Genomic DNA, 18,874 nt, shown 5'->3' on the forward strand with positions numbered 1-18,874 from the left:
ACAGTTGTTGCAGCATTATCAGCCCCAGGCTGCCTGAGGGTTCCCTTCAGTGCTGTAAAGGGCATTATTAAAGGTATCTGTGACAGACTGACTCACAAACAAAACCAGATGTGACCTATAAAGCAAAGGGAATTTAACAAAACCTATTTATAACATTATTTTCCCTCAGTCCTCTCACATTTGAAAGATCACAGTAGCCAATAAACCTTAGAACTGGGAAGGAAGGCAGGTGTCAGGATCTACTCTGGCTACAGCATTTCTAAAGGATCAAATATATGTAACTGGAGAAAGGCACTCTTCCAAACCTGACATTCTTTCAAACATTAGGAATAGAGAAATCATGAAATCATTAAAAAACATGAAAAACAAAGTTCTGGAGAAATAGCTTTCTCTGAGCAACAGAAAAGAAAGATTTTTGTTCTCGAGGAGTTTAACACAGAGCTGGGAGGGCCAAAGGAAGATTGAAATATACTGCAGAAAGACTCATAAAAACTATGTAACTATATGCTCCTACCAAAAAGAGGGAATTGGGAAGATGCAAAAGTAGCAATTCTGAGGTAGAATCAAAGAAGTTGATACAAATTAATGCTATAGTAGAACAGGTTTTAGAGTAAAGTGACAAAATGAGCAAGAAAAATTTTCTTTTCTGATGATACCAAGTTAACCAGGAAAAAGATGGGACTGGGAATAGCTGAAGAAAGGTCTCAGAGGACTGAGGCCATGGTTTCACAAGGCACATAATACAGTGTACAAAGAGCTGTCACCAATAGCTCCCTCCCACCCAGCCCCACCAGCAGCTGTTATGGACCCCAAGCCCCTTCTGTGAGACCTCTGCTTCCATTGGGAATGTGTGGCAAGGCTGAGGACACGCAGAGGTGGCCTCTGGGGAAAGAGGTCAGTAGCTCTGCCACAAATCCACTGCAGAACACAACTGAGTCCATCAGCAAAGCTGGAGGTATCTCCAGGGAAATGCGTGTGAAGAAGGACAAGAAAAGCCAGACAGAGAGAGGAGGAAACAAAAGGAGGGAGATCCAGCAGAGGGAACACCAAGATCAGCAGAGGAGGAACAGCTCCATTCTGGAGCAGTCATCCATGCTACAGCCCAATGCCAGACCAGATGGATATGCCTGATAAAACTGCAGCCAGTGGAGAGCTGTCACTGAGCAGAGGAAAACCATGAGGGGGAAACAGCAGCTGCAGAGAGGAGCTCCTATGTACTGACCACCTTTTATCCCACTCCATGGTGCTTGAACAGAGTAGGGGAGCTGGGAGTGAAGGAGTGAAGTTGAGCCTGGGAAAGGTGGGAGGAAAGATGAGGCTTTATTATCTGTCTCTTTTGCTTCAACTAGCCAAAACTATGTTATTCTCAGGAGATTAAATCTTTTTTTTCCTACAGCGGTAACTGGTAAATGATTTCCCTGTCTGGATCTATAGGCTTTCCCATTCCTGTTTTATCCCCCGTTTTCTACCCCTTTCCTGCTGTGGCTGGGGAGCAATGAGTGAGCAGCTCAGTAGCTGTTTGGCTGTGGGCCATGGCTAAAGCATCTCAATATTACACTTTTCTCTAAATACTACAGGAAACTTCCTATTCAGTGTTGAAAAAAAAGGGTTGGGACTGTTAGGCACCATTAGAGCCTGAAAATTTATTATCCTGTGTAAAGTCATCAATACAGTACTGCTGCTAAAAGCAGAAAATTAAAAACGGCTACACAAATTTAGCACTGCCCTACTGCTTGAGCAGTCACATTTGATGACCTATAATGAGAAAACTGGTAACTACTGAACTTGAAAAATCCAATAAAAGTAGCAAGGAAGAAGAAACTTTAAAACAGGCACAGTAATCTGAGCTCTAGACTGAGACTTACTTAAGCAGTCACAAAATTAAACTATGCAGTCAATAATTAAAACCAAAAGGAAATTATTTTTCACACCTTATGCAGCTGAAAAAGTGTGCCATGGGATTTGAGAAGATCAAAATCGGTTAAATGCAACATCAGTTCTGGTTCATTAAGTAACTGGGTCATACACTTTCTTGCACTCAGATCACTGGGGAAGCATCTGCCTAAGATTATCTATTGCACTTTTTCATAGGCATATGCTTTTGTTTTGTTTTTCTTTCCCCTGTTTTAACCAAGCAGGGATGCTCACAGACAACGTTCAGCAATAAATCAAGGCTTACTTACAGAACTTCTACAATTTGCTTAAAGAACTGAGAAGGAACTTAGCTTAAATTTTTTCCCCTAGTAAGGTTATGCAGCATGACCCACAACAGACCATGGCCCGTAACATTTACCCAGCCCATACCTCCTGTTGTTGTTAAACTTGCCATAGATAAATACACTCTCACGTCTCCTCTTGCTCATATTTCATGAGCAGTTCCTTATACTCAAGGAGAGGCTGAGAACATTCAGTAGCTGGGACCTTATCTTTTGCATTTCAGTGTTTTCAAAATATATTATCCTTCCTTATGCAGACTATCAAGGGGAGAGTAGCAGGCAGGTCATTGTACATTTATGAGGTTGTTATTGAATGGCCATCTAAAAATACAAGGGGATAAGGATGCTGAATACAGCCTGAACAGGACCTGCATGTCAGATATTCACAAATATTTAAAAACTACTCTGATTAAACAAACAAAATAAATACAGTAGTAGAAGTCAAACTTCTTTTTTCTCAAAGAGTAAACCTGTCAAAGTTTTCAGAGGGCAAAAGGTCTCTGTGAAAGATTTTATAGAAACAAAATGTACCTTGAAAGAAGATATACATGAGGAATGTAAGATCAGTCCCAAAAGATGAAAGGAAGCATGGAAGAAGACACCTATTTACTGGCAGAAAGAGACATGAAAGAAGGAAATGGAATATTTAAGAGTATAAAATTCCTTTTGAGATCATTTTAACATGAACATCTGAGAAACACTAAGGATGCACAAATGCAAACAACAGGAAAAGGAATGCTCCTCAATGAAGTTATTTACAGGATGGTCTGGGGTACTCAAAGTGATGGATTTGGAAAATTCATCCTCAATTCTCTGCTCCATCAGATTTTATTACTTAGTGTAAAATAGAAAATCCAATGCATTGGATATAAATAACAGTACAGGAGAAAGGCAACAGTCACTTTATTAAAATACAGAGCAGCCACAAACGCACGATAGCTGGAAGCAGAAGACTCTTACGTAGTCAACAGAATTAGACTGGAAGAGCCTTCAAACACAAACAGTTGCAAAAAGAAAACATTACACAGTGTTAAGGAGGAATCTAAAGTTACAAAAAGGCAGGGAGAACATAATTTCTTGCAATTCCAAGGTACGAGACTTGAGGGATCTTGCAGACTTCCCAGTATTTGACTAAAGGGCATCAGTGTTGCAGCTATTTTGGGTTTTTCTTAGATCAGTTTAATATCATACCCAGACAGCTGAATTATATTAACAATATTTGAAATATGAAACCATTTTCAATTGCAGTTGTTCAAAGCACCAGGGGCAATTTTCTTTTTCTCATTCTAGAAGAAAAAAAGATGAATACTACATATTTATATTAGATATTGGTTACAGCAAATAAGCAAAAATCACTTCTCTATTTTAATTAAGTGCAAGGTGGCTTACGCAACTACACTCTAAAAGCAGGAAAACTGCTAGAATGGATTGGTCAAAGAGAAATGAAACTGTGGAGACAGTTCCAGTCCAGCACTGGTAGACAATGGAACTGATTTAATTAGGGATTCTATCTGACCTCCAGTAATTTGATTTTTAAACAAACTTTTGGAAATGCAAAGGTGAAAGGACAATAGCACATTATATTCCAAGGTCCTTGTCCTCTGAAATGTCAAATTGTACTTAAAAAACCTCATAGTGCTGCCAAAGTATTTAGCATTATAGAAAAATCACATGGACCAGCTGGAGAAAGTTAGACAATACAAAATTGCCTCAAAGGCCAAGAAAACATGTCCTACAAGCCACAGTGGAGGAAACTGGGCTTGCTTGCCTTTAGTACTTACTTTATCACTTTAGCAATAACTGAGAGGGGCCAACAGCCTTCAGGCACACATAAGGTTGTAAAGGGGAAAGGAATAAACTTTATTTATATCCAATGCAATTCACAGGCCTAGATTGAATTGTGGCTTATTAAGTCAGGAAAAAGGGAAAATATTCCCCAAAGATAAAAGCAGAATGGAACACATCATCTAGGAAAGGTATAGAAGCTCCAGATTTTGTAGAGACAGTTAAGACAGACACTTGCTGAGGATGTTTCAAATACTCTGGGTCCCTTCAAGTATGCTGGGTCTCCAAGCAAGGAGAAAGATGAAGTCACCTCTTCATATCTGAGACTTGTTTTTTAATTATTATTTCTAAATATTTTACAAAAAAACATTCTGACATAGGAATAAAGCCTTCTATAAATTGTATTTTGAAAACAGATCTAGTAGGGTCTACTCTAAGCTTCCAATTCTGCTCATGAAAATTCTTTGAGCATTTCAGTTAGACACAAATTTTAAAAGGAACAAATTAAATTCACAAAATAGGTTTCAGTAGATACAAAAGAGATGAACGTAAAAGTTGTAAATAGTTAAGCCTGTGGCCTTTTGCATTCTCTCTCACTTCTCTTTCCTTTTTATTTCTTTTTGAATCTCTGCCATCTGAAAACATTCAAATGAGAGGAGGAGGCCGGAAAGAATTCATTAGTGGCTCTGGCAAGGATTTAGAAAGCAAGTATCAGGTTTCAGTGAAACAAGGAAATACAGGGAGAGGAAGTTCAGAGAAGGTGTTTACTGTCCCCACTACCACATTTTAGTAAAGTCTAATTTTCATCAAGATGTCACATTTACTTTCACCTATAATAATGCACAAAGCTTCATTTCAACTAGAACTACCTCAAGAACCAATGCAGCTGTAATTCTTGAGTTTGTTTCCCTTAATGAGGCAATCAGACTTTTTTTTTTTAACAAGAGGACATTTGTCAACGATTATGACTGTTCATGTGATAATTTAGATTTATACAAACATATGATTTACTGTTATACAACATTCTGGTTTAAAAATTAGCACAGTAGCACAGATTGAATGGCTTGCAATCGAACTTCCTGGCAGATTTCTAAATGCAATTTACTGAGAAACATGTTTTTATGTCGAGTATTTTGTGTAGCAAGCCTGAGACATCACAAGTTTCCAGAAAGCTACTTGATAATCTGGAAGAACAAATAAACATAATGCTTTTAACAAAAAAAACCCCATTTGCCTCAACATCCCCTACACTGAGAGCTGCTGTACACAGCCATTCTGTAGGTGTGCATATGCCCACGCATCTGAGGTTGGACATACACCTCTTAGCTCAAAGACTGACAGAATCACCATGCCCATATCACCTCCCTTCCACCCCATAAAAATTCACATTCCTCTCAATCTGAGAGACCTTTTGTTTAAAAGAAAGCTAAAATATAATAAAACATGAAACACAGCTCTAAGAATTGGCAAGGCCTGTGAGCACCTTTGAGGGCAACACAGTTCAAGAACCTCTGCTTATTATTAAGTAGCTTTTCCCTCTCATTTCCTTAAGCATCCACATGCACAATTCTTACCAAAACCTCAAGGAGAAATGGAATTGCCTAAAGAGAAGCTTAGAGACCTATGGGAAAAGATTACTTTTCCTAACACCATCTTGGAGCACAAACAGGTGAATCCAATGACCACTCCAAATGGCAGGAAAGGGTTTTTCCTTCCGAAAGTCAAATCTGTGGGTTGGGGTCCAGACTCACAAGTTAGAAGGCAATGACATGACTGCAGTGCAGCTGCAATGCACCTCAGCAGGGGAACAAGGGTGACAGCCCCAGCAAAAAAACAACTCCTAAGGGAAGGAGTGAGGAGACTGTACTCTAAGTTCTTACAGCTTTCAGAGCAGGTCTTAGAAAGAAGTTAGTCTTGAACACAACCAACTGAGCTCCTAGAAGGTAGCTGAGGGGGCTTCTATACTTGACATCTACCACTTGGCATGTGCTTTTGGTTGAAAGCACCTGGGGATAGTATATTTTTCAGAGTTGTATTTTCTCCTAATGGTTTTTCCTACAGTATGAAGCCTTTCAGATCCATAAAATTGCTAAAGGGAGGTAGGGGTTCGGAGTGAAGAAAGAAAAAGAATACTACAAAAATAGAAAGGTAACTGATTTACAGTCTAAAAAGAGTTGGAAGTAATATTTAACTAGGCCATGGACACAGACATGAACTTCTAGAAAAGTCCCAATATAGCCAGATTCCCAAGAAGATCTTAAAGACAGTGACCACACCTTTCCATTATAACCTGAGCACAGAAAAGCAAGGAGGAAGAACACAGTGACAAACAGGATTCAAATGTACCCAGCTCAAGCGGTTTAGTTTACGTGCACTGCCAGTGTGAATGTCCATGTGAAGAATCATTTAAAGAACAAAATGTATTAGGATTGACATAGAGATTTAGAAATCATATGATTGTTAGCAATGTTAGAAAAATACATAACTGTTTGTGAGCAGTGCCACACAAGGTATTTGAAACACCCAAAGGAAATGAATTCAGAATTAAAACATCTATTTACAATATAGAAGCATTTATGCTGGAAAGCAGTAGTTCTGGACAGAATAGAGAGTTCATGGTACATAACCCAAATGAGCAGGATCTCCCAGCATGATGCTGCTGCTAACAAAACCAATGTGTCCCTGAGACTTGCAAGAAGACTTTTTTATGGATCTTTATCTCCTTAGGTGAACATAATTGACAACAGTGTGTTCAGTTCACTTGCTGTAAAAATGATACAAAAAATCATGAATCATTACAAGGTCATACAAATGAACAAATACTTGAAAAATCCTCATTACAGAGAATCCTTTAAGATGTTTTAATTTATTTACAATATTATAAAAATAATTATGATATGACTGAACAATTCTATATGTCAAAAAATAATAATAATCAGGCCTCTGGATTATCAAAATCTGTGTGATTTATGTGTAGTTTCTGTAGGCACAGTACCCTGTAATCCCTATCTGTAGAGAATAATTTTTAATGTGGAGATCTGAAAAAGACAGAGCAAGGTTAGTAAGGACAAAGGGATCTACCTGAACTTCAATAACTTATAAATAAAATGGCAATTTAAAAATGAGGCAATTAATTATGAGAATAATGAACAATTGAAAACTTTGGACTTGCTGTCGAAAGACATCTCTCAAAAGAATGACTTTTCACCTATTAATTTTAGTTTTTGTAATGTGGCTGACAAAATTGCAGGTGCCATGACAAAAATTAACATTTGCCTGCCAGCTATGTATTTCATCCAAATTATCAGGATATCTATGAAAATGTGGTACTTAGTATCTGCTTAAACTACGCATTTTCCTCATAAAACAAAGCAGTATAACTCATCAGTTTATCCAAGCATGTTAAATGTAATAAATTACTGCAGATCAACACACAGAGTAGCAACTGAAATCTCATCTAGTTCACTGCAAAATGCTAAATGACCTTTTCTCACAATGAAGTCCTGAGGTAGGAAGAAAGATTACATGAAAGAATCGGAGTGTCTCTATTGATCTGTGAAGTAGATACTTACACAAGGCATTTGCTAAGCCATTAATTTCAGAACTGTGGACAATATGAGTGTCTGCATGTAGGTAACTAGACTTCCAATATTGGCATCTCTTCTCCTTACAGTGAAATATACATTCCCTGGGGTGAAAGGCACATTTTCTAATATTTCAAAACATGACGAAGCCTTATTTCTATGTAAGGAGTCTCTCGTAGCTCCTACAAACAATTCAGCAGAGAAAAACTGGGAAAATGATGGTTAGGAAAAGTGGTCATCTATCAATAGTGTTTTGCTATAAATTTCAAGGTCATTTCCCAGATCCCTGAAAAAGCACTGAATGGGAAGTATCCCACACTTTTTAGACCTGTGGAGTTGTCCACAGCAGTAAACTGGAAAGCTGCCAACCACCCTCCTCACTGCTCCATCTCTACAGGGCAGAAGCTCCTAAGCACCTTTTCCAGCAGTGAAGTATTAGGAAAGAATGACTGCAGGGATATAACCAAGATGCAGGTTGCTAATGCAGTACACAATCCTTTTGCAGGCAAGAACCTGAGCATCTTTTCTACCTTAAAAAAAGCTCTGGCCAGCCAGGCACATGTGAAGCCTCTGTACCTTTCAATCCTACCTTTGTTACAGCTTTTTGATCTACAGGTCTTGGTTGTGACATAAAACTTGAAATCAAAGTTTCAGATTTGTACCAAATATTGAGCCTTGGGGAAATATTAATTTCAGACTCTTGTTATTATAGTATCATCATGACTAGTCTGTCTCAAATTCCTCGGTGACTGGACAACCCGAACATAATGAAGTAACAATGGGTATCTATTTGATTATCAAATAACTTTTCTTAACGAACACATATTCCCCTTGCAAAATTAATATTATTCTCATCAAAAATAGCTACTGTATTCCTGGCATAAGCAAAGTCTCAGTATGAGACACTTGGAAAAAATGCACCTGATAGGACTTTTTGTTGATTCAAAAAACATTCATTTTAAATTATAGGATATGATTCAAAGTGATATTTACCTTTTCATTTCTTTCTAACTGAAATCATAGTATTCCTGTATGCCACAGCACTCTGTTATAGGAAATACATTAAAGAAAACCCAAGACACACTGAAAAATTCAGGATGGAAGTGACCTCTTGAGATGCACAGTCCCACATATTGTTCCAAACATGGCCAATTTCAACATTAGATGAAGTTGCTCAGAGCTTCTGTAGCCAAGAAAATACAATTTTACCACAACACCACAAACTCTGTATACAACACTGGGTCTCCAGCCTTCTCTGAGCTTGCCTTGCCTGATTTTCAGTTGTGGCAGCAACCAAACTAAAACTTTAGTTGTGTACGTGCCTGCTGCCTCTCTACAGTGCCTTAGCTCTGGGAGTACCTCAGGCCTGACACTGTGGGACAAACAATCCCTCTGGAAAAAAACTGAAAAGCAAGGGGGCCTCAAACTACCAGTATTTACATCTTGCAAATGAACTTGAGATCTCTTGCTGTGAAACACCTGCTTTCGTAACACTGATATCATCAGTTTCAGGATCTAGAGGGACACATGAAGAATAATATCCAAAATCTGGTTTATGGACTAAAAGGCAACAAGCCTGATAACATACACACACCCACACATATCTAAAGCTAAGAATTTATAGTTAGTTTATACTTCTTTATAGCATAACTGAAATATTAATCTAATTCAAATATCAGTATTACACCTGCTGTAATTATTAGAAAAAAATAAAGAAAAAAAAAAGCAATAAAGAAATAAATACTTCTATATTAAGAAAGCAAATTCCTAGTAGTCATAATATGGTTTAAATTGTAATGCATACACTTCTTAGTTTACAACCCTTTTTCTAGTAAAGAAGTCTCATGCTTTAACTGTTCCTCTGGGTCCTAATGTGGATGGATTTCAGCCTGGCAGTGGTGGTGAAAGACTTTCAGCAAGCCATAAGCATCTGCAGCCCTTTATGAGGAGAAATATGATGCTGATGTTGAGGCTGATGGTTACTTATTCCTCAATCTAGGATCTCTCCACAGTACTTTTTAGATATCTGATCACACACATTTATACCTTGCTCTTTCCTTGCTGGTCTGCAAGTCTATGCTCTTGCTCTTTGTTGCCCCTAAAAACACTTGTGACCAGGTCCAGATCTGTATTTCTCAAATGACTAGTGGTGACTGGTCACTTATAGATCTAAATAGTTATAGATCTGGAGTCTGCAGTGCCAAGCCTGTGCACCATGTCCAATCACCACGTGCATGTATGGCCCCCCACTGCATTCTGTGTGTTCATTTCTTAAGGCTTCCACTAACATGTCAGGTCTGCAATTTTCCACCTTATATTGCAGTTGCAAATATCTCATTTTTCACAGAGTAGTTGTTCGTTACTATTATTTACGTAATACCTATGCTGTGTCATAAGAAAAAAATAATTACCTATAACTACCTTGTTATACTTGAAATACTGCTGTTGCAGTTAAGTAAAAATAAAGTTCTAGGAAGGTAAAAAAAATTCAGAGAGCTTTAACCCTAGGGCCTTGCAAACTAAGCACAAAGCCCATGGCAGTGGCAGTACTGTATTGTGGGGTACATAGTTACAGAAGACTGAGGGTAATACCAGAGAAAAAGGGCGATACACTTAAATATTTTTTGCATAACATTTTTAGCTCTATTTATGCTACTTTGTGTTAATTAGCATGGACTGTGACAGTTATTATTATTGTAACTAGATTTTTTTGTATGTTCATTAGATTGTTAAGACTTTAATTAGTCTAATGAGATTCTGAGCTCTATATTTATCACGTGCACTCTTTTGCTCACAAGAATTGAAGCATAAGATCTGATACAGCTAGGACTTCAAAATCTGTCTACTCACAGATTCCAGCATCTCTCCAGGCAGCCTTTCCTAATGTTTAGCCCTTCTCTTGGGGAACAATCTTTTATCTCCTTCCAGCCAACATTTATCCTGTCATCGCTCAAGCCTATTGTCTCTCATCCTTTCACTGTATGCCTTTCAGAGAAATCTGACCACACCTTTTGTGCAAGCTCCTTTGGTACCAGGCAGATGTCAGTTATCCCCTCCAAGCCTTTCCTCTCAGGCTAACCTTGAGTTCCCCAAGTCTCATCATCTGTCATGACCTGCATCTGTCATGACCTGCAGTCCCTGTAGCCCTTCAGTGAACCCTGTCCAGTTTCTGTTTGCATATTCTAGCCATCTCCCCCATGGTCCACCGTGCAAAATTCAACACTTCCTCAGAACAGGCTTTACTTCTAGTACTAACATGTTGTCGTTATATTGCAATATTGCAAAGGTTGCATATTGTTATCTCCTTATTGCAAGAGTTTCATACCTCCTTGATGTTTGCCGTAGGCAGCTCCTCTAAGCACTACCTCTTCCTTCTCCTCACAGTAGCCAACTAACTCCAGTTCCCCTTTTAACTAACCAACCAACCCACTCTTTTATAGCACTCTTCTTCTCATTGGCTACAGCTGTGGCCTGTTAAAGTCAGGCCTGTTCCTAAATCTTTAATAATTTGCTCAGGTGCAACTCCTTAGGGGTAAGATTACTTTCTATACTACCTTTATTTACTTATATTCTATCCCCCTACACTGACATGTCAATTAACAGAAAGGACCGGCACCACACGCGTGTATGAGCTCAAACACTGCTGAAGTAATAAATGGAGTCTAAAATTTAAAAAAAACAACACTAGTTTTTGTTTTTCCCATTTACTAGCCTTGAAGCTATGAGGAAAAGGAAAATGAGGAATATCTTAGAAAAACTATTGTATATTCATGAAAATATTAGTAGCTTACTTTTTAAAATGCATTGATTAAACTTGCAGGAATCCACATTTCATATATTAGTTCCAAATTACGTATTTCAATGTTTCTATTCTTTACTAACAGCCTTAAGCTTCACAAATGTATAAGGCTTCTCTGTTTAGATTAATTCAAAAACAATTTTGAAATATTTCAGTTCCTCTAATGAATGGCATTGCTTCACCATGTTTCAGTGAAAAAATCAAAATCCCACTCAATGATCTGAAACCTCATTCATTTTCATCTGCTACCTGAGTGTTGTTTCTAAAACCATTATTATACTGCCTCCTTCTCAAAGACAGCATTTCAGAGAACTCACTGAACACCAACACCTTATGAACACCCCCCTGCAATGTTGTAAGAACCTCTCAGTGTATATTCCTGTGTCTCACGATGCAAAGCCCCAGAAGAGAGAGAGAGAAGAGCAATTATACCACTGTCAGCGTTAAGATCTTGCACTCAGCACCAGTGAGTCATTACCCCTACAAACTGTCAGCCAGACTTTTATCAGGGAGACAAATAACACTATGAGAGGCTATTTTAAATATGTATCTCAGAATAAGGCTGCAAATTAAAAAGAGGTCAGAATAGTTCCACATTTCTCCTTTATAAACTCTGAAAAGACATAAAAGGTGTGTGCAAAAAACCAAAGTGGGCTTTGAAAATACTCCTTTGTACCACAGGAGTTCAAAAGTGGCCCCTGCCCTGCCGGGAGGTGTCACCACCCACAGCTTCCCATCCCTCTGGGGGCACCCAGCCTTTGCTGTGCCCCAACAGCAGAAATACACAGTGGTGTGGGTACAGTATGTCCAACTTGTACCTCAGTATACACACACCCCCCCATTTCACCTTTTTCTAATGTACGTTGGTCTCACTTGAAAACAATGAATCTGAGGGTTCTCTTGAGTTCTTTGACAAAATTGTTTAGTGGTATTTTAATAGACTTATCTACTGATCTATCAAAATGGTGTTCTCAAAAAGCCTATTCAAAGATACACAAAAGAAACCCCAATAACTGAAAAACAACAGTAGTCTACATTTGTATGAGTCTACTCTCAAACATAAAAGGAAATTCACATAATAATTTGAAACATAAATGGTACATCTCTTGAAAACAATTATAAAATACATGACATCCATGATCTGCAAAAATGTGCAAATTTGACCTGGAGCCCTAACCATTCAGAAGTACATCCTACGCTCTGCGCTTATACAAAAGCAGCTTATGCAAAGTAAATTAAACTAAATTAATTTTTTTGTTCCTGTTACAGAGATGTAGAATCAAGGGTCATGCTACAACCTTTTACAGGCTAATAAAGGCTTTGATCAAAACCAATGCTTTTTAAAATGCACCGTGCTCTTTCATTGTATCCCAGTTCTCTAAAAATAGTCACCAATATGATTGACTTGCTTCCTGAATAGTAACAATGTGGATGATCTTTTGTATCTTCCTGGCAAAACAAGCAGTGTTAAAAGCAGACTACAGTACATCCACTTCTGAACTAATGTCTGCAAACAAAGACGTGTGTTAATCCTGAGGAAAAAAAAACAGCCATCTTATGAAATGAATCCTCATTTTACCTTTTCACATTTGAATACCTAATGTTCCTAAGTGTGATGATATGGAGGTACAAGTCTTCATTTTTTGGTTGGAAAAAACTTGACAGGAGATAAGGGACACATATTAAGGGGTTGAGGAGATAAAGGCCAAAGAAATCTATAGAAGATCTGAAGATCTAATGAGCTCTTTTTGAGCTCACTGGAGGTTGAAAAGATCACTGATTCCACAGAATACTTGACTTTTTTCCAGTAAGACATTGACCCATCTGTTACTGATCCAGCCCTGCAATACGCTACTTAGGGCTGTGTAGATGTCTTAACTAAAGTGATAGTTATTCCTATCAAAACACAAACATGACAGCACACACCTAAATATACATATAATTAAGAACATACAAGAACAACATAAGAATATAAGAACATAAATATAAGAACAACAACATTTATCACTTTTTGCTTCTTTCCATCTTGCTAGGCTACAGCATTTTAAAACACAAGTACTACAAACCCCAAAGAGGAAGTATCTGTCACACAATCCCTGGTAGTTTTGCTTCTCTTCACTGTCAGGTTCTCAATCATTTCTGCAAGATCTTCAGAAGTGACAGTACACCAAAGTTACTTTCCATAGAAACTAGTAATATTTAGAAAAATAATATCCATTTGCAGAAAACATCAGCTAGAACCATGTCTGCTGTAAGTACTGTCTTCTTACAAAAAGCATCCTTACTCCTTTGAATTCAGTGTCCAGTAACACAACGCTCCTGCTTCTTGCAGATAAACCAATGTGTTTCCCAATCTTGAAGGGAAAAGCTACCAATATAGAAACCCAGGCCCTTACAACTGAGCTCAAAGTCCACCCATTCCCTGAACACAGCTTTGGAGGCAGAGGTTGTTTGCTCTTACAAACCTCTCCTGCAATAGTGCCTTATGCAAATTTTGTATCTAATCATCAAAACTTGCTTTTACTATAAACTGTTCTCCTTAAGATTACTTGAAATGTTTTGTAGCAACTTCAGCCAATATGCAAGCCAAGTGCCCAGCAGAATAAGGACAGCCCTCTGACCTGTAAAGTCCTGGTGTGGAATTTCCATTTGCTTATTTAAAAAAAAAAAGTGTTGGTGATGGATCTTGCAAACCTTAATTTAAAGCAGATACTGGCATTTGTGAGGCAGACATGACAATTAAGGTCAGCTGGGACTCACGAGGTACACACAAGCATTTTTGTGACCACAGTCACCTGTCAATGTCTCTATTCTCTGATCCTTAACAGTTCATGGAAGTTTGAGTCTTGGTGACCTTCAAAGCAAAATGCACCTATCTTCTTTACTACTTGATGAACTGATTTGTATTTCAAATTCTCTTAAATGAGGCATCTATCTGTCAGGATGATAGGCACTGTACAGAACTTGCAAAGAGAAAAAGAACTATATAAAGCAATCAGAGAATTCTTTTATTTAACTGCTGCAATAAATGACAGTATCATTATGCAATTTCCCTAACTCCTCTTGACAAACCTGACCTCTAGAACTATATCACATGATTCATCAGTATTGTGGATTCAAATATTTTTCAAAAACAGTGTAATAATATCTTCCTGCAGTGATTTGCAGCACTGGTCTTGGGCATGAAGAACTGAAGATTCCCAAAAGCACACATGTACATCTCACAGCTCATTCCATGAGGACAACAAAAGATACGCTGTGCAAACAGGATTTATACAGTGTTTTTAACTCTCTTTATCATAAAATATTTTCATAGAACAAGTGAGAAAAAACCATACTTAGACAACAGAAATAACTGTAACACTTTCCTACAGTCACATGAAAATTGTGCACAACCATGTTCAAAAGACTTGGCATGTTTCATGAAGTTTAAGTAACTCAATAAGTGTTTTCCCATTAACAAGCTGGATTACATAGCAACAAACGGGAGGAAAGTGTGCAAACAGAAAAGCAGACCCAGACAGGGGTGTTCCTTTACCTGTTGCCTCTTCTCAAACTCCAGCTTGATACGGGATTTGATGCAGTTGCACGTGTCCTGATAGGTCTGCTGCAGCGCGAGCTCCATGAGGTGCTTGTGGTACGCTCCTGCCAAGTTCCCGCAGATAAAAATTATTACATTTGCCAAGATCTAGGGGGATTAAAAAAAAAAAAGTGTCAGGGAATTTATTTAAATGTATTAAGAGAAATTAATCCTAGCTTGCAATGAAAGATTGCTGCAGTTATGTATTTTGCTTTTGTTTGTTTCTAGCCAAGGTTAACCTTTCAAAAAGCCTTTAAAAATAGTGGCAACATCCCAAGCAATAATAGAATCACTGAATCAGTTAGGCTGGATACTGTTTTAATTTAGGATTAAACGGGAATGAAAATGAACAACATGTTTGCCTACTCAATGAGGTACACGTTTTCCAAAAAAAGAATTTCAGCTCATGTTAGAGCTCACTGCTGAGTATTAATTAGGTGGGATCATCACCTACTCATGTAAAACAATAGATAGGGCTCCTAATAGCAATATTGGAAGCCGTGTTATTGCTATGCTCTTTTAGCAATGTTTTCTTTTGCAGTGCCATATGATTAAGGGGTGAAAAGTTTCACCCACACACATGAAAGCCTGACCTGCATTTTACCTCAGCCTGATCCACTGCTATCCATCAGTCAGCTATAAATAGTAACCTTGGTGATGATAAGCAGTGTTTAAGGAGCAAGATCTGGCAGCTGCCTACTAGAATATACTTTTCCTTACTACCAAAAAATTACATTTGCCTAAAACACAGAACCTAAAGATTTAAGATTTAGGGGGTCACATTTGCAGCATCAGATGCCCTCTGCAAGCAACAACCCACAAACATGAGAAGTAAGTTTGCTTAAAAATATCCAAGCCTTTTTTGCACTTGACTTTTGAAAAGGACACAATATTGTGTGATGATGCTAATACTTTTAACTGTACCCAGCTTATTGCTGCAAATAAAAGAAACATATTTATCCATTCGAGCTCACTCAGAGCTAAAGAAACACAGTAAAGTAATGAAGGCAATTCCTAATTCAATAATAAAAGTAATAATAAAGATAATATTAAATTGAAGTTGAGATACAGCTGCAGTCTGCTCAAAGCAGTTCTCTATTTTCTCTCCTTGTAAAGCCCTAGTGTATCATATACCCCGGATTACAAGCACTATATGATGTCGTGCACTCATGGTCTGGAAGAAAAAGACGTAGAAAGGGGGCAAAAATTTTGTTAAGTCTCCACAGCTAATCTAATAATGAAGGTTATGATAGATTTCCCTGGTGATCATTCATGGTTTGGTCCTGGTGTACCTATGTACCAGGTAATCTTTTGTGAATCGCTAGTGGTGAAAGAGACAGATCAGAAAAAATGTCCAACAGGGTGTTATGGTGGCTCAGAGGAAAAAGACATATTGTTGTATTAACAGAAATCCATCTCCTTGTGGAATACATTTTACTCACAAAAAAAACCTCCCATGGAGTTTTAATGTTTCTTTAATAAATGGTAACATTAAAATGCAAGATTTAAATGTATGCTTTTATTTTCCTCACAGGTTTTAACATCATTACATGCAATACTTATTCTTCCATCTGTGACATTTCTGACATCTCACCTTTCATGGCTCCACAAAGCTAAAAGCAGTAGCTATTCACCTTTACTGCAAAAATGATCAATGTTTTCAATTTGGTAGAACTTTTTTCTTTCCTAAAATTTTAAGATCATGGCATTTTAATGTTTCTAAAAGTAACATATGAGTTCTTAAATTTTTCTAAAATAGATAAATCTAAACACAAGGGGAAAAATCTACATATTTCTCTGAAGAACTTCTGTTATAAAGTAGAGAAATAAGAAATAGTTTAATTAAACATTTTGCAACAGCCAATAATCTAAAATAAACCCCGTGAACATATAAGATCATGGTGTATTTGACCTAAAAATATTTTATATTTCTTTGTAAATCACAATTGCTTGATTCTGCTTTGATGTCAGCAGACATGTAGTAGTGAACAAAGATCTTGCATGACAGATCACAGTACAGGGGTAAGGATCTTCCAACTGGCAATCATTGAAGGGTTTTAAAATGAAATTATGAAGTAGAAAAAAATGATTGAAAATAAAGATTGCTGGGCATAGAAAATGCTGAGATACATAGCAGGAAGGTTTAGAAATAAATGATCACTGAATTGAACTGAAATCAACAGTGTGCTGTCATAATCTCTAGTTAGATGTCACTGTTGAAAGTCTGCACATACACTTATTAATGAATTGTCCAGCTTCATAATATTATAGACAATTTAAAGCAAAACTTTGGGAATATAATGAATCAAAATTTAAAAAAATATACTGTAATGGGTAGATGGAGGAGTAAATTATAAGTATCATCTTCACAGTCATAGAAAAACAAATTACAGTTTTATGATTGAAGTAGCTGAAGTGAGAAAATAGATGGAAACGAGTGACAGGCAAGGAAGCTAATTAACCAGGCTTTTCAGATACTCAGTGGGGTAATTCAGCCCACATGAAGCTCTGCAATGGCTTCCAGTACCTGAATTAAGCAGCTGGAAGACAGTGCAAGGTATCTCAGCCACTGCCATACTTAGTGTAGATGTAACAAGTAAAAGTGTAAGTGAATATGCAGGTAGAAACTGTGTTTAAAACACCCTGATTATTTAGGCAAGCATGGATTTAATTCAGAAATGTGTCACTAAGGGATAAAATTTAAAAAATAATCAATGAATGAACTACTTTCTAAACATATTTTTGTTGCCTGTATTTATTCTGGCTTGAGCGAATATTTCTGCTATTGAGGGAAATGCATCCTGCCAATAGAGTGTTCAATAGCAAGTGCAATTAACATTACTAAACAAAATAAGCAACACTATATACTTCTTCCTTAATATCCCTCCCCTCTCAAGGCTGCATTTTTCTTTTAATTGCAGCCCAGTTTCAACACGAGCTGGACATGAGCTCCATCCCAGGCTTCTTCTGAAGTCTCATAGGCATTCTCCCAGAAGAGAGAGGTTCAAAGTTTACCTCAGTCCAAAAAACCTAACTGAGTTTCCCACTTCTTAAGCAAGTACTCTAATCAATATGCAATCATAAAAAAGGTTTCTTCTGTTCAGGCACCTTCTCTGATAAGATGCCATGCTGTGAATCCTACCAGTACCAAAGCATGTGGAATGAAATCCTGAGTCAGACCAATCTACTTTTCTCTAGGATAGAACTCTGCAGTGTATTTTCCCCCATTATTTTTTTCCCCCGCCTCATCCCTGTCTCTCCCCAACCCTAGATCTGTATTAGATAATAAGCAAAGCTGTGGTGGATCTTCTGGTAAAAAAATTTCCACCTTTCTGTGATAGCTCTGATAACTGTGCAGATAAAACTGTAGCTGAGATCCTGTGTAGAGAATTCACGAATCAATGGCACAACATGGTTAGGGATTTCTCCCAGGAGGACAAGCCTGAGCTGTGGAAAAGAGTGTAAATAATGATGGTAAATCAACAGCAGAAAAAGACCAGAGTGACCTCAAAGACAGTATTGCATGAACCTGATTCACACCCTTTACAAACAGGCACTGTATGACCAAAACCCCAAAACCCCACAGTATACATAAATTCTACTAAGCTCCCACTCAATTCACCATATGGAAACACTGAGCAACACAGCAGAAGTTCCCATCCCTCTGTACAGTCAGAGTGGAGAGAGAGGCAAATCTATCTTGTGGGCCATCTGCATCCCTTCAGATATATCCATTAACTGTACTCTGTGCTGAAGTTTCTGTTTTATCAATGAATAAATTCCATGTCTAAAGAAAGTGATCTAAATATGAGTCAAAATTAGCACAAGGAACACCAAGATACCATCAGGAAGTATCTCTAATCACTTAAGGAACATAATCATGGCTGATGTCTCCTCAGTCTGTTCTGAC

General features: G+C 37.7%; 1 protein-coding gene across 1 annotated transcript in view; it reads right to left on the bottom strand.

Moving 5' to 3' along the window:
- Nucleotides 1-18,874, bottom strand: part of ADCY2 (adenylate cyclase 2) — a 206,834-nt gene that overhangs the window by 90,979 nt on the left and 96,981 nt on the right. The window contains exon 4 of the mRNA XM_036400040.2: nucleotides 14,923-15,072. Coding sequence (XP_036255933.1) covers nucleotides 14,923-15,072 — 150 coding nt within the window. The remainder of the gene's footprint in view (nucleotides 1-14,922; nucleotides 15,073-18,874) is intronic.

This window comes from Molothrus ater, chromosome 1 (assembly GCF_012460135.2).
Source record: "Molothrus ater isolate BHLD 08-10-18 breed brown headed cowbird chromosome 1, BPBGC_Mater_1.1, whole genome shotgun sequence".
Taxonomy (NCBI): domain Eukaryota; kingdom Metazoa; phylum Chordata; class Aves; order Passeriformes; family Icteridae; genus Molothrus; species Molothrus ater.